General features: G+C 36.0%; 2 protein-coding genes and 2 pseudogenes across 3 annotated transcripts; 2 read left to right on the top strand and 2 right to left on the bottom strand.

Moving 5' to 3' along the window:
• Positions 1-301: 301 nt before the first annotated feature.
• Positions 302-2,407, bottom strand: LOC147506453 (protein AE7-like; annotated as a pseudogene). Its single transcript, XR_015193760.1, has 5 exons — positions 2,045-2,407; positions 1,839-1,944; positions 1,653-1,752; positions 829-874; positions 302-606 (listed from the first exon to the last, which is right to left on the bottom strand). The product of XR_015193760.1 is annotated as a protein AE7-like (transcript).
• Positions 2,408-3,228: 821 nt separating this feature from the next.
• Positions 3,229-5,170, top strand: LOC147506452 (protein ILITYHIA-like). Its single transcript, XM_086605774.1, has 9 exons — positions 3,229-3,261; positions 3,361-3,471; positions 3,573-3,642; positions 3,729-3,807; positions 3,901-4,003; positions 4,083-4,253; positions 4,392-4,514; positions 4,601-4,724; positions 5,064-5,170. The coding sequence occupies exons 1-9, from the start codon at positions 3,229-3,231 to the stop codon at positions 5,084-5,086; spliced, it is 837 nt and encodes a 278-aa protein (XP_086461900.1). The 3' UTR covers positions 5,087-5,170.
• LOC147506451 (xylan glycosyltransferase MUCI21-like) lies at positions 5,091-12,493 on the top strand (annotated as a pseudogene).
• A 1,050-nt stretch (positions 12,494-13,543) lies between these two features.
• LOC147506450 (uncharacterized) lies at positions 13,544-15,254 on the bottom strand. The gene has a single exon (XM_086604258.1). It carries the CDS (start codon positions 15,062-15,064, stop codon positions 13,796-13,798), a length of 1,269 nt encoding a protein of 422 aa, XP_086460384.1. The 5' UTR covers positions 15,065-15,254; the 3' UTR covers positions 13,544-13,795.
• Between the last annotated feature and the right edge of the window lie 1,920 nt (positions 15,255-17,174).

The raw sequence follows: 17,174 nt of genomic DNA, 5'->3' as shown, positions 1-17,174 counted from the left end.
CATACACTTAATGCTAACTTTAGTTCATGTACAAATATATCACATTTTAAGATAACTCATCCAGCATAATAATCAAAGTCATAAGCTGCTTGCACATGGATGGAGGACAATTATAGACACGATAAAATGATAACTGTAACTAGAGTTTGAGTCTGCCCTAAGAATTCAAAATAACACCACCATTATCCATCCAATGGAAATTACAAGAAAAAAAATCAGAATCAAGCACATATAAGTTTCAGTTTTCACGCTATGCGCTAAAATTCTAACATTCATCATTCCTGTTGGACTACTTTTCAAAGAATGGAATCATAAACAACTTACTGAAAGCTTAAACGCACTCCAGTGACTAAGCCGTATAACTTTATATATTAGAGGTCTTTCATGAACTCTTTTGTTATACTGATCGTGTAATAAAATTCATACACAGAAGAAACAGAATCAATCAACCATAATATCGTTCAGTCACTAATTGGGAACTGCATGGGTATGGACACTGATAAATCAATCATAACTTGGGGCCAGACACTGATCAACCATCTCCACAAGGTTGGGGTTTTCGGCCATGAGCGGCAACCCGTTCTTTATCATTTAACTGCTTGTTTACTGCAAGTTTCAAAAAGCAGAAAAGAGGGTGTGTCATGTAAGCAAAGAGTGATTTTGCAACCAACTTTTGGGCAGCAAAAATCAGATGCTAGTCGTATCATAGGTAGTATGCCGAGAACTTGTTTATTTAAATCCCTAATACAGAACTTATAGCAATATGAAGTAAGAACCCCTATCCTTTGTAGTATGCATCTACAAAAAGTATGATTCACGACATAATACCTGCAGCTTCTGTTGCATGCGTTCCAGGGGCTACAGTAATATCCACCTAAACAAAGACATAGAGTGGTCAGAACATGCAGGAATCCCTTTCAAGCAGTATTCTTAACCAAAGTCCAAAGGCTAAAACAAAGATTCAGATTCTAAACACGGTGTATGAAAGCAAAACACCACTATTCCACACAAAATATAATTAAGTTCCACCAAAGAAAAGATCAGAAATAAACATAGAACTAGTCCATGTAAGGCTTTTTATCATATCTAATTTTTTCTAGCTATTGTCAAAAGCACGCATTAGCACCAACAACCAAGAGGCAAGGGCTATTTCTTTCTGGATTACATCTGATTTTACGGCAGCAGTCCAGTCCTTTGGTAGTGGGCAATACCAAGTCCATGATATTCATACACTTACAATGCCTGATCATCACTTCATCAAACAGAGGCAGGCAAACTTGTCTGCTAAGTTACCCACCATAAACAGAGGAATGATTAGAAGCCATTAAGGTGGACCTCCATGGCTTAACAAATGAGAGGGTCCTTACTCAAAGGGCTACATATTCTGTTGAATTCCTAGTTTTAAAGTGAAAGCTAATTAAACCGATCGAAGACACATTTAAATGAATACAACTTGTCAGTCACAGGGGGTAAATACATGCATTTTAGAGTTTCACAAGGTTCTTAGTAGTTCAATAATCCAGGAAGGGACTTTCACGCATAATTAAAGATCATACTGTTAAGGGTCATAATTGATTTTATGTCACAATAACCTAAAAACACAGGGGATTAAATTATGCACAACGATACAGAAACCCAAATAAGAAGCATACCTTATAACGCGAAGGAAGACTCCTGAGAAGTTTCACACGTATACAAAGCCCAATAACAGTAGCCATGCTACAATGTTCAACAGTAGGCGTAAACGTGACCCTGTAAATTGTACACTTATTGTTAAACACTTAAACGGACAATACACGATTTATTAGCAAAATACAAAAGTAAAGTAAAGTATATACCTAACATGACTATTCTTGTCATTGACTTCAACTGCATCTTCTGTAATAACTTTCAACTCTTCCAATGAGTATGGATGCTCTGGGTCTTTTATATCGCGAATATGGTTTAAGATTTAGTTAAGGACTTGAAAATAGACAATGGGTTATTATAAGCATAAAACATTTATTAACATTAAATTGAATTATTATAAAATAAAATAGGATATCAAAAACTTCTAGCTGATCAATAGCTTCTGGAGAGTACTCATCTTCATTAGTAGAAGATGGTACAGTTCTTGGACGCCGCTCTTTTCTTTCGTACACGGTAGGATTTGCATTAATTAAACCCGTCATTATTTGAACTTGCCTCTGTAATTTAATCAAATTTAAATTTGATTTGGTGATAAAACTCAAATTGAGGTGATATGAGATGCGGAGTTGCAATCGATGGAACGGGTTTGGGTCTTTGAATAATGGGCTTGGACGGACCTATTATTATGATATGAGATGCGGAGTTAAATTTTTTTATTGCAGACAACATTTATTAATTCAATCGATGCACCTTCTTTGGCATTGCTGGTACCGTGTTCTAAAAAAACGCTAGGGGTAGTATGGTGGTGGAAGAGCCCCTAGGCTTTCTAGGTAGTGCCTAGACGGGCTATAATAAATGAAGAAAATCGTTTACCATAACTCAAAAAATAAACACAAACAAAAATACTTAATACAAAAATGCGTAATAGTTGAGAAATATTGACTTCATATAAAAACATACTCTTTTTACATTAATAATATATAATTTACGTTTAGACTTAAGTCTTTTAAGCTCATTTAAATCTTAAGCCTATACGGGCTTTTATTTTTCGACATTTAATCATTAAAAAAAAAAAAAACTTGACTAGACCATCTAATCAGTCCACTGATTTTTTAAATGACTAAGGCCAAGGCGAGTCGGTTGGGCACCGCCTAGCGCCTAGGCGACCGCCTAGACCAATTTTTAGAACAGTGGCTGGTACCATAGTCCACAGGGGATTAAGAGAAACAAGTGCTGACACTAAAAAGAAGGCATCCCAGATAGTTGGAAATATGTGCTCATTAGTGACAGAACCTAAGGACATGATTCCTTACATTGGAATGCTCCTTCCTGAAGTCAAAAAGGTATCTACAATTGTTTGCTCTTTAGAAAATAATGTTGCCTGAATGCCAAACATGATCTCAATAAGTTCGGTAAATGTGTGTATTCCTTCGGGTAATTGCTCTTTTAGAAAATATAGTTTCGCTTTGTAAAAATCTATGTTACAATAACACGCCATATTTTAAAAATAATTCGTGTCGGATACGTATCCACTTCTCCGTGTCATTGTATGTATATTGCCTGAAAATTTGTTATTTCACCGTGTCACACTTCGTAACCATGTTGGATACAGGCACATGTATCACTGTCAATGTAACTTAAGTAAAAATTGCCGTGATACATACTGTCCTTCAATTTTAGTTGCTTTAGTTTTCTGCTGAGGTACACTGACTGTTAGAAATTTGTCTTAAGGTTTTAGCTGCCCTTGGTAAGGAGTATTTTGAGAACGTACTACCAGATATTATTTGCAACTGTTCTCATCGAAGGGCATCTGTACGGGATGGGTATTTAACACTTTTCAAGGTAACAATTCACCAATTTACTTTTAAAAATTGTTATCCATATTTCAATGGTTTTGTTCCCATGAAATATCTAACATTCTTGTAATGAAAACTTGTATGTAGTACTTTCCAAGGTCAGTAGGCATCAGCTTCCAAAATTATTTGCCACAAGTGCTCCCTGCCATTTTGGATGGTATGTGCAGTTCCTCTGCTTTGTACTTGTGTGTACTCCTCAGCTGTCATCCCATGCTTTACATACTTGTAATATTATTTTTACAGGTCTTGCTGATGAGAATGAATCAGTGCGTGATGCTGCACTCGGTGCTGGGCATGTTTTAGTGGAGCATTATGCAACAACGTCTGTAAATCATAGATTCCCGTCCTCTGTTGTTTTCTTATAAAATATCATCTTGCGTGATAAATTCCTGTTTGTATTTTCTGTTTCAATTAGATCTCTACTGCTACTCCTTCCAGCTGTTGAAGATGGTATTTTCAATGATAACTGGCGTATTCGACAAAGTTCTGTTGAACTTTTGGGTGATCTGCTGTTCAAGGTAGGTCTTATTCAAATGTGTTCTCAAATTTATTTGGTTTTGTTTCTAAATTACTTTCGGGTATTTGTGAGTTGTCCAGGTTGCTGGAACTTCTGGAAAGGCAATTCTCGAGGGTGGCAGTGATGATGAAGGTGCAAGTACTGAAGCGCAGGGACGTGCTATCATTGAGGTACTGGGGAGGGATAAGCGTAATGAAGTCCTTGCTGCAGTCTTTATGGTTCGGACTGATGTCAGCTTACCAGTACGGCAGGTATTACATTGTTATTCTGTTCGTTGCTATCTATGCATTTACTTCACAAGCATTTTTGTTCGTAAAACACTACTCATGGATTAAATTATCAGTACTGCTAAATATGATCTTTTTACTTATTCTACTTCACTTTTTCAGGCTGCCGTACATATGTGGAAGACTGTTGTAGCAAATACTCCAAAGACTCTAAAGGAGATAATGCCAGTTTTAATGAACGCTCTGATTAGTTCTCTTGCCTCATCATCTCCTGAAAGGCGGCAGGTAAGCATGCTTTTATTCTATTTTGTAGCTCTGAAATGGGTACTTATTGTGTTTTAAGCATTACTAAATTTTCAAATAATTTGTAGGTGGCTGGAAGAGCTCTAGGTGAGCTTGTTCAGAAGCTCGGAGAAAGAGTCCTTCCGTTGATTTCCGTTGATTATTCCCATTTTGTCAAAAGGGCTAAAAGACGCAAATACTGGAAGAAGACAAGTGAGATCTTTTATCCATGAAAGAGTATATTGTGAATGCTATTACATTGCTCTGATAATGTTGCGTAAGCACGAGTAATTTTGAATAGAAGCTAATAAATGATGCAGAATGGATTAGTAGTTGCATAGATTCCGATGGCATGATGTTTTAACTTTTCAATTAGCTAGTCTTATCAAATTGGCGCTGTTTTCACTTGATGCTTTAACTATTCCCGTTTTCATAAGTAGAGATACGCTATTTGATTCATTCAAAAAAAGAACTGCTAATGTGGATTGTGGTACGTATCGATATATGCATAACCCCATCTATTCTCCATATTCACCAATGATCTGGTGGCAGGGTGTATGCATTGGTCTAAGTGAAGTGATGGCTAGTGCTGGAAAGAATCAGCTATCGACTTTTATGGACCAGCTGATCCCAACAATTCGGACTGCCCTTTGTGATAGGTTTGTTTTTACCTTATATTTTGCACACGAGGTTTCTGTTTCTCCTCCCCTTCACCTATTTGAATTCAATTATTCAAGTCTTAATTTCTTTCTATGAAATATTATGTACGTGATTTTTTGTTTCAGCACGCCGGAAGTTCGCAAGTCTGCTGCTCTCGCATTCAGTACTCTTTACAAGGTGCCTATCTGTTTTAGTATTTTTTGAAGGTGTCTTTTTATCTACCAACTTGGGTATACATAAGTAAAGTAATTAATTTTGTTTATGCAGAGTGCAGGGATGCAAGCTGTTGATGAAATTGTTCCAACACTTCTTCATGCTCTGGAAGACAGTGAAACCTCTAATACAGCGCTTGACGGACTCAAGCAAATATTAAGGTATGTCATGTTAGAATAGTTGTATGAACACAGCAACTAAAGTAGAACAGAAGGAACAGTAGCAATGAAGAAACAAGGACAGCAGTAACTGGGAATAACCAAGGCGCGGATTAGGTTGTCCTTAAGGAAAGATTTCGCCTTCCAATAGTGCGAAAGACAACAGTGGCGTCTTCCTCCACGAGGATTCAATGGTTAACAAAGACTGACTTTGCACTAGAATAGACTACCCTCTAGAACAAAATATAACTCTCTCTCAAGGCCGACAGGGAAGAAGAAGAAGAAAAAGGACTGGTTTGAGTTTTTTGTTTCTCTGAGTTGAGTTTCTGATCAAGTCTATTCCTCTATGGACTCACAGTCATATTTATAGAGGTTAGGTTGGTCTCCTAAACAGATAAGGAAGAGAGACCAACTCCTAATAGAACAATCGAAACTTGTCACGAAGAAAAAAGCAAAACAAGTTTAGGCAATTGGTCAAACCACTACCCACAACAGTAAGCCCAAGCCCAGGCCCGAACCCTACCCGATGTGGTGGATAACCAATGTGGGACTATCTACTATGCACTAAAGTGGAGAGAACACCATTTGTTCATCTCCTCCACTTTGCACACACACACACACTAGTATTTAGAAATACACAAGAGATTCCAACAATCCCCCACTATTTCAAAATACTAATAGTCCCCCACTATTTTGGAATAAGATATTACAAAAGAAATGGGTTAACGAAATGCCCAGAGAGAATCGAAAAAACAATGCATAAGATACTGGTGCTTTACGGGCTTGAACCAGTCATAGGGTAACATGTCTTATAATACGTGAAAGTGGTGGATTAAAAAATCTTTGAACCCTTGTAGTAAAATAGAGGACATGCACCCACATTGCTCTTTCATTATATGCCTGTTCTGCGGTGTTGCGCTTTTTGGCCCTTGCGCTGCCTGTATTCCATGAATGCTCTAGAGTACTTGCCTGAATACTCATAAGAACCAACCCAGTTCTACATTCACGTAGGTGGATATCCATCAAGTATACATTGCAGTTAAAATACACTATCTCATTATAAAAAAAAATGGACTATGGATTCCAATAAGAGTAAAATAACTCATCCTTTCATTGCAATTCAAGTTATACAAAGTATACAAAAAATGCTATCTAGTCATAGGGTGGGACGTCTCAAAGAAAGACAATAGCATACCAGAGCGACGAGGTGACTTGTTTTTCCCTTTGAACCTAATTCATGGGATCTCCAATCACATAGGTGGGGTTGCCATCAGTGTCGCCCTCTATCTAAGGCAAAAGTCCCATCCCCCTCGACGTATAACCACTTGCCTCCAAAGAAGTGGTGCGGTTAGACATGTGGCCAAACTAAGTCCAACCTAACATAATTTCTAGCAACTGCTTGATTAAGTTATATCTCAACTTACATGTATTCTTTTCCCATTGCACATAAGATAACATGTCTTAGCTATTGCAATGAAACAGTTGCAAAGCATATACACATCAGGAGGCTGTTTAGAGCCAATGGGAAGATTTTCTAAGAGGTTGCTAACCCACTCAGCATCATCACATGCCTTTTCTAAGGCGATTAGCTTGGATGATATCCAAGACACTCAATTTCCACCAAAGGTAAACACATAAACATTACTGGATCCAGTTTATAACATATTACCCTTCTAACAATTATGGAAATCTACTAAATATCAGTCCTTAATCAATGGCTCTGCTATAGTACTTGGATAATCTGACAATATACATCAAAGTTCCTTATAAGGACACAATGGGTTATCAGCTCAGTATGCCATTAATGTAGGCAATGTCATGTCTCACATACATTATCCATCAAGTACAATTGGCTACCATTGATATTGACATATTTAGTATGAGAAAACACAAGGAGATTATTTTTTATAAGATGGATATTTGCCACAAAAAGTGTTAACACATGCTTACTATCATAATACCCACACTTTTCAATGAAAAATATTTCTACTAAGTGCTATAACAATATAATGAGACCAACATGAGTTTTAATTCCTATATTCACCAATCATTCAATTATGTAGTGCCCGAAAATCCCTTAGACCATCCGGCCGGTCTGGTTTAAGGTACGATGTGGGCTTCAACCATATTCAAACATCAACATTTTGACAATTGAATATAGCAGTTACAGAAATGAGTTTAACAACACAATGAGCTATCATTTTCAATGACGGTCTATTATGTGTTTCAAATAGGAATTTCTCTGTCTCATACACATTCTCAATGCTAGCACTCATGATATTAAATCATCTAAACCAAGAGAGATTAACACATATGTCTTGCTTTATTCTAAAGAAAAGACACACCTTTATCAACAACGGTACTTTGACATCCATATGACACTAATATATTGTTGAATTGCTCATGCCCGTTATAGGCGCTTGAATCAACTCATACAAAGATTTAACTAAATTGTATACCTTCAGCTAATCACCTGGTACTACTTGGTATTGTAGTTCCGCACAACTACTCAACTAGAGTCTTTTGAATTCTGTAGAAGAAATTCTAGTTACATGAGCAAGGTTTTAAAGTAGTATAAATCTTGTCTCTGATTGAAACCCCTTGGTTATTATTATTAGCCTTGTATTTTGCAATACAACTATCACGTTTTAGTTTTCTCTTGAATATCTAATTCAGCCTATAGATCCCCCAATAAAACAAGAGTCTAGTTTAGAGGAGTTGTATCCTTAAAAAAAGGACACTTCTCATAGACAGACAACTTCCTTATAGGTTAATGAATCTTCTTCAATAAACATATAAACATCATCACCGTGAATGGTGGATATACTCACTGATAGTCTTCCAAATTTCTTATGCAGAAATAATGGGATTATCTTATGTAGTCCATTATGAACATTCAACCACTCTATGCCAATTTCTCAGAAAGCACAACCTCAAATAAAATTAGCATATAAGACATTCAATAATAGTGTGGTATCTACAAAATTGTTATCACTCACGACAACTGAAAACAAACATCACTATTATGAGTTTCACCAATGAACATCTACTAGATAATTCTAGGTCTCAAAAAGACTTCTTTTATATTCATTCACAATAGCCTTGGCAAGACACCCCCCACATTTTGAAGCATTTTTGGATAGGCCCAAGATCTTTCCATACTTTGTAGTTCAATGTCTTTCCAATTATCTTGTGAGATGAACTATGGTAAAACAGTGTTATGCATATGGGTCACCACCCCCCACAGTTCAATAGTTACTCAACCTAATCAAACTTACATGCAAAACACATTATACCGCTACAAACACTAAAAGAAACAACAAAAATAAAATGCACTCTTATGACAATAATATACTTTACTCAAGTCTATGATTCTAGATCATATTAAACATAGTCATATTATGTTCATGTTATCTATATGAAAGGAAATCCATAAAAGATTCTAATGAATCTTAAAGAATAGAAGAATTAGATGAAAAGGGTTTTACCCGAGATAATATCATTATCATCCTTCTTTTCATCATTCAACATTCCAACTGTCATAGGGAGACAATGCACGCACTTGTACATCACTTTGGCTATTTATCCATAGTCATAGGAGGATAATGTCTAATAAGACAATCTACAAGCGTTACATCTCCTTGTCTAAAATAGTCACTGGAGGATATTGTCTAAGAAAGCAAACCATTACCTTACATCTCCTTGACTAAATTAGGTTTAAGATGATATTGATTGCTTCCCATATTGTTTCCTCTCGTAGACAACGATGCTCATTACTTAATAATATATGACATGGTTAAACTTCATGTCAATGTTAAATAATGCATTCATGCCAAACATGGTAAATATCATATCATAGGTTCAGGAAAAGTAAACTTTAACTGTACCCCTCACAACAAAAAGTATACGATATTTAAGCAAATCTAGCCACTGAATATGCAAAACAACTGAGGACTCCACCTCCTCTTTTTACATGAGCTCAAGTAACATAGAATACCCTATCAACAAGACCTCAAGTACTACCACAACATCTAATGGCTCAACCCATTAATGTCTTCAACTAGAAAAATTTACCAATAAACTATTATCAAGTTTAAAGTAAATCCACGATGATTAATATCCAAAACTAGCATGCTACACAACTTTAACATATGCTATATTGGATATAAGCTACAAGTTACTTAATCTAACATGTATTTTCACAACAGTATAGTTTTTCAATTTAAAATAGTTTTTTTTTTGTTATTCATAGTGGAATCTTTCTTTTGGATCAAGTAGTTTTATATTCCATTAGATTTTTCTAGCATTATTATGTAGATTTAATATTGTTTCTCCCTTTTAATGGATTTTTGGTGGTCTTTGGTGTCATGTCCAAGTTAAATGATGTTTGCCACCTTCCAAAGGGCATGGCACTTTGCTTTTGCTTTGATAAGCGTCATTTGATTTATATATTTGATAATTTTTGTTTTTGGGTGTTCTATCTTTTCACGGACAAAACCATGTTAGGAATTATTTTCTATTTTTCTAGCATTATTATGTAGATTTAATATTGTTTCCCCTTTTAATGGATTTTTGGTGGTCTTTGGTGCTATCCAAGTCCGTCGGTGTTTGCCGCCTTCCATGGCATGGCAATCTTTTTAATGATAAGCGTCATTTGATTTATATATTTAATAATTTTGTTTTGGGTTTTCTATCTTTTCACGGACAAAACCATGTTAGGGATTCTTTTCTATTTTGATTATTGTTAGATAATTTCTTTCGTAAGTATTCTATAATAGCTATTGTTTCTTGCATCGAGATGATTGGTCGAGTATTAGGGTTCTTATAAATTTCAAGGTACAAAGTTATCAATTTAAGCATCAAGTTTCAGGTACGACTTTGAAACCCCTCATTTATCAATCATGAATTTATTTTTTCTATTAATTCTATATTTGAAATATCATATGGATGAGAATTTAAGCTATTATTGGAATGTGGTTGTGTCCCTTTTAGATATTGGATGGTATGTAAATCTTGAAATTTTGTTGGTTATACACATTAATTAAACAAATGTTGGTGTTATTAAGTGCCTTAAGTATGATCAGAATAAGGGATTGTAATATTTTTATTTACTATTTTGGGTTGTAATATAAGCATTGTATATATTATTGGCTTAACATGGTGAGCTGCAATATCTTATTGTCGATTATGGTTAGAGAATGGGTGGCTAAACTTTCAGCAAGATATTGAATTTTTCGGTGGAACTTTTTAAAATAGTTGTTGTTGGAAATTCATAGAGAATGGCTACTATTGTCAATGTCAGTTTGAGCTCTAATAAGGTTATAAACTTTTGAGTTTAATAGACTGACATAAAAGTATAAAACCTCTTTGAAAACCATTTCCTGATATGGCAATGACATCATCTAGCTTTTAACTTTAGAATGCCATCTCATGCCTTGGTTGGGATATCACCAAATTGACGACATCAACTGAGCAATGATTGTGTTGCTAGGCTATGCTAAATCTCCCTCACTTCTATTTTTTTTTTCCTTTATATATTATGTGAAGAGTTTGCCAAGGATAGATTTGTTTACTGCAAATGTGTGTCACTATTAGACGTACTAATTTATATGAAATACGACACGAAGATTTCTTTTCAGGGAATAGTTTCTAATCAAATTGGATTTTGAGGCTTTCAACCTCACGAAGCATGTCTTAATGATTACAACCTTTGAATTCTAGCGGTGATAGATAATTAAACTCTATTAGTAGTCGAGTGTCTTCTTAATTCGAACTATTGTTTTTCTTTGTGCTATTGGTGTTTCGAACTTTCGATATCCAAGGTGCGATGTATCAAGGAAATTGCCTTTTGTAATTTCATGTTTTCATTTATTCTTTAGAAGCCTATTAAGTCTTACCTAACTATTAAGTCTTACCTAACTATCACATCCCGCCTATCCAATTACCATGTGATCGACTTCAGTAATGACAAAAGAACACATTGCTTCCCTTAGGTAATTGTTGGTCTCAAAATCCATGACGAGCTCGCCATTGATTCTTCGTTAGTGCAAGGAAACAAGAGTATTAGTGATTTCCACAATGTTCTAGACAAAGCATATTGGCATAGAATACAAGGATGGATTCCAAAGGAGAAAGAAAAGGCGCTATTGTCTTCATCACCAACATTATCTGCACTGGAAGAAGATGAAGAAACAGAACTAGCAAAATACAAAGAGAATAAGAAGCCGAAACTGGTCATCTTATCCCGAGGTGGATCAAGAGCAATAATTGATCAACATTTGTTAGTGCATTTAGCAGAGAAAATTGGATTCAAAGTGAAGGTGTTGAAACCAGATAGAACAACTGAGCTGGCCAAGATATATCAGGTTCTCAATTCTACTGATGCCATGGTTGGAGTCCATGGTGCAGCCATGACGCATTTCCTCTTCATGAGACCCAGTTCTGTTTTAATCCAAATTATACCCCTTGGCACAGACTGGGCTGCAGAAACTTACTACGGTGTGCCCTCGAGGAAGTTTGGGCTCAAGTACATTGGATACAAAATCCTTCCGAAGGAGAGTTCTTTATACAACAAGTATAATAGTGATGACCCTATACTTAATGATCCCGACAGTATAAATGCAAACGGGTGACAATTTACCAAGAAAATCTATCTGGATGGGCAGAATGTCAAGTTGGATTTAGAACGATTTCGGGAGCAGTTGTTTCGCGCCTATGTCTACACCATCTCGGAAAGGAGCAGAGGGCATTCTTAGCATACTTATTGCCGTTATTGGTGATTGAACTCTCATGGGTCTTCTTACATCCGTGAACATATGTAGAAGGTAGCTAGCTTGTAAAGGTTAACTTTGTGACATTTTCTGTCTATATATGTACGTTATACAGTATTACCAATTTTTGGCGAGAGCCATAACTTCTCCTGTATAAATTTATGCATCAGGATTTACCATTATACAGTATTACATTTTTCGTGTATTGGATTTTTTTTTTTTTTAAAGATATGTGTATTCGATTGAATTTGTCACAGATGTTATCATCTTTGAAGAACTTTTCTGCTTCAGTTTGGGCTAGAGGGATACATGCTCAGCTCTTTTAGAACTTGAGCTCTCCCAGTAATAGGAAAAGTCCAGAAAAACCGTAGTATACACTAAAAACCACTAGTAGATCATGTCATACATCCAATTCCATTTGGTAAGGCTTGTAGCGTGGACTTTCCTAATAGATATGTAAAAACAGCATTGATTATTCGTTTGAGATGCCATTTAAATTCGTTTCACCATACCTGATACACAGAGAAACAAGGCAGGCCTAGTCTTGAAGCCTGCCAACATCTAAATAGAAGTGCACCTATAAGTCTGAACTTGGAAGGATATTCAAACACATAAGAGAAGAGAATTGAAGATGAGATTTCATTGTTGTTACCCACATGCGGTGTAGCAGTTTCCACAGACCACAGGTAGTAGTTGCCACAAATTTTTTTTATTGAGTAACAGGATTCCATCTAGTATCTTATCAGATTTTCGACAAAACAATCCAACTTCGTCTTAAAGGACTTGTGATTATACCAAAGGAAGATGGGTTCGAGACGAGAGTAATCTTCATCACTCATACACGGAAGAATGCACATTTCTTGATCCTGGCTTCAGATGCCATAAAAATGGACGGAAGGATGATGAATATCTGAAATGGACAAAACTGTTATAGGGTTGCACTGCTTGAGGATGGCCTTTGTTTTTGTTTATGTTACCTGTTGCAGTGTGTTGTTCTAAAGATCCTCAGACTTGTGAGAATGTAGGCATGTAGCCAAAAGTATTTGCAGCTTAGTTTGAAAAGTTCTTGTTTAGTTGTAATGAGGTACTGTTTCTTAAGATTTTCATCCAAAGGTCCCAACGTCAGTTTCTCAGTTATGATTATCAATAGTGTTTTTTTATATTTATACTATCCTTCATGTGAATCACTTGCAGTCCACACACAAAAAATATTTGTATATGTTAAAAAAGAGAAGGGTAAAAAGGATCTGAAATTATACATGTTCACAAATTTGCACAGAATTGAACTTTTTATTTTTATTTTATATTTGGTGCTGAACCCAAGTTACTTCTGGGCTGCCTACGTACCATGGAGGGGGACATAAAGCCTTACCCCACTGACAGGATCAAGCTAACACGTAGTTCTTTTTTCAATTACAAGCAAGAGGATTCAGTTCTAGTATGGGAGAATAGGCTCCGAAATCCTGATTTGTGGTCGCTTCCTCTAGCAGCTCATCACTGCAACTCCTTTGGTACACCAGGTATGAAAACCGAGTAGCTTGTCTAAGTCAGCGTTTTTTGATATTACGTTGATCGATCGCCCATTTTGCTGGAGATTTCGGCCATTAATATCTTTGTCTCCCTGGTCGCCATTTTCTGAAAATGCTTCAGCAGAAAAACTTTCCTCCTCGTCCTCAATAAGGGCTGCCTGTGCCTTCAGTTCTTCTATATCAAAATTCCAATTGCTTACTCCCCTTTCGTACTGATTATGCGATATCTCCTCCTTTTGCACATCCTGAATATTACTAGGTGCTTGCATATGTTCTACGTTCACCTTCACTGTTTTCGGGATCTTCCCAACAATAGAAGGAATCTTCTCCACAAGTGCTCGTACGCAACTAGACTTGTGATTCTTAAAGAATCGATCCCTCAAAAGTGCTGTTGCTGAAGGTCTTTTTGATGGATCTTTTACTAAGCACTTAGCAATCATCTGTTTAAATTGCTTTGAGAACTTCTGGTCTTTTATATCATCTAAACGCGGTGGATCTTCTGTCAGGATTGTAAGAAACAGTTTCACAGGAGGATACTCTGAGAAAGGAGCATGACCGTGGGCAAGCTCTATGGCTGTGATGCCGAAGGACCATATATCTGCTTTAAAGTCGTATCCATGCCCTTCTTCCATATCCAGGATCTCTGGCGCCATCCAGCAAGGTGTCCCTGTTATTGTATTTCTTTTGGGTCGCCTATCACCAGAATCAAAAAGAGAAGCAGACACACCAAGATCACCGAGCTTAATTGCTCCATGTGAGTCGACTAAGATGTTTCCAGCCTTGACATCTCGATGTATACACCCTTGCCCGTGAAGATACTCCAAACCCTTCAACGCCTCATATAGAACAGTACGAATAACCGCCTCGTCTCGCAATCCGTCTTTATAAGCTGTCTTAAGTATGTGTTGAAACGATCCTGCTTCCATAAACGGCATCACAACCCATAAATCATTGCCGATAACAAAAGCACAGTGTGCTTTTAAAACATTAACGTGGTCGACAAGTTTCATAAGGCGAACTTCTTTTGCAACCTTGTCGGGGTCTTCATGATCAAAATCAACAATCTTTATCGCAACCGTCTCCTTCAAAGGTTTGCACAACGCACGGTACACTGTTGCAGCACCACCCTTTCCTATTTCTTCGTATAGCTCGTAATGTTCTTGCCCTACTGGAAACTCCATCACCCTTGTTGCCGCAGGAACATGTCTCCAGAGATGAACCATTGCCCTTCTTCTTCTTCTTCTTCTCTTGCAGATCGAAAACAACTCTAAACACAATTATTATGAAAAGGCTCAACTCCATCGCATATTTATATAACTCGGAGTCGGTCTGTGTTAGTCCAATGAGGGTGCTTCTGAACATTTTTCGAAATATTTTCGGACATTGCAAAAAACCACTTTCTTGTACTGTGGGCTTGGTGCACTTGAGTTTAGGCCTCACAGCCTAACATAAAAGCCCACTAGTGCTGAATATATAACATAAACATTTCTAAAACATTTCCTGCTTTTCCTTGCAGCAGAAATGGCTTGCAAACTAATGCAGAAAATCTCTCCAGGACACACACAACCAGTCAGTTATCAACTCTCTGAAGAAGACCAGTTCAAATTCTGCTGAATGGATTAGTAATTCTATCTTAGGAATTATTATAAGTATTTGTAATAACTTTCCTTTTTCTATAAAACATTGTTGGATTAACAGAACTGGTAATGGGGAGGCTCATGCATTAGCCAAATGGGCATCTACTTTTAATGGTATAGATCGAGCCTCCACCATTGTTCTTAAGATGTAATCTTTTCTATTTTGAAATTTAATGGAAATGAAATGGTATTATCGAAGAAAAAAAAAACTGATTATGGATATAAAAAAAATTGTTTGGTATAAAAAAAAACAAAAAAAAAAAAAAAACAACAACAACATTTCGTGCTTATATATATACACTAGGTATAACCCGTGCCTTCGGCACGATTGTCTTTACATTTCTTGATGCACATTATGGTCAGAAAAATAAAGGTTAATATAATTCAGTAAATTCACTCAATATCATTTGTTTAGTGTTTATGGAAAAAATATATATTTGTAAGACACGTCAATTTTAGTATGCAGTTTCTTTTGTATTTTAATTATATTACTCTAAGTTCTTGTGGTTGGCACATTTTTATTCAAATACTTTAGCATGCAAGTTTACTCTCAAGAAAGAAGAACAACTTTTAAATAATATATAGGAGACAAATATCAGTCCAGACTCCATACTGTATTATTGTTCAATTTTACACACGATTCTGTTGTCATTCTAATTTCATATACTAATTTTATTCCCAAATTAAAGCATTGTCTAATAATTTTATTCTCAAATTAAAGCACTGTCCAATAACCACTAGTTGCGTCACTATCACAAAATCTGAAGCAAAATATTATACAATCTTCGACAGGGAATATATTTGCAAGTCTTGTATTCCATTAACTCGATCTGCTCATAAAATGGGAATAAACGTGAAATATTGTAGCAAATCTCAAGTCATTATCAAACAATAAAAAGTCCAGATGAATTTATTCAAATTACTTTAGGCTATGTTTGGTTTGAGGAATCGAAATTCCTAAAAAAAAATGGTGAAGAATACAGAAATAAAGAGTGAAGAGGAGAGATGCAGAGATGCAGAGAATTTAAGATGGGTATTTTTTTTTTCTCTTATTAAAAAAAAAGTATAAGTTAAAGAAAAAAAAAAAGACTAATCAAACAATTACACCAAAGTAGTACTTAAAAATCTGAACACTATGCATTGTTTTTAAATAAGTACAAAAATTAATTACAAAGTTTTAATTAGAGAGTTGTATACCCTCTCTAATTGCTTTAAAAATTTCAAGTATGTTGTATATGGCATTTCCCACCTAGTAAGCCAAGTGGGTTTACCAACTGTAATCTCATAATTTTGTTGGCCAAGTGTGACACCCAATAAAAAAGTTTGTTTTAGGCCAAGTACTTGACAGAAAGAGAGAATTCTAGCCATCTTCAACACTTTAACCATCTTCAACACTTTAACCATTTAGGCTTCACTAACTACAAGTGGCTCCAAAGATCCATATGCCCTCACAAAGTAGCCATATAGTCTTATTCCATCCATAGTCTCCTCAACCCTTTGATGACCTCCAAAGATCCATATGCCCTCCAAAGCCATATATAGTTTTATTCCATCCATAGTCTCCTCAACCCTTTGATGGCCTCCTCGATATATACTTCAAAATCGCCAAACACTCAACAACAAAGCTTGTGTTAATACTAATATTCATACATAGCGCTGAAGTATGGCAAATGTCTGTATATATCACCCCAAAACC

This window comes from Coptis chinensis, chromosome 4, assembly GCF_015680905.1.
Source record: "Coptis chinensis isolate HL-2020 chromosome 4, ASM1568090v1, whole genome shotgun sequence".
Lineage (NCBI taxonomy): Eukaryota > Viridiplantae > Streptophyta > Magnoliopsida > Ranunculales > Ranunculaceae > Coptis > Coptis chinensis.
The sequence above is the reverse complement of the archived record's forward strand: the minus strand, read 5'-3'. Positions and strand labels throughout refer to the sequence as shown.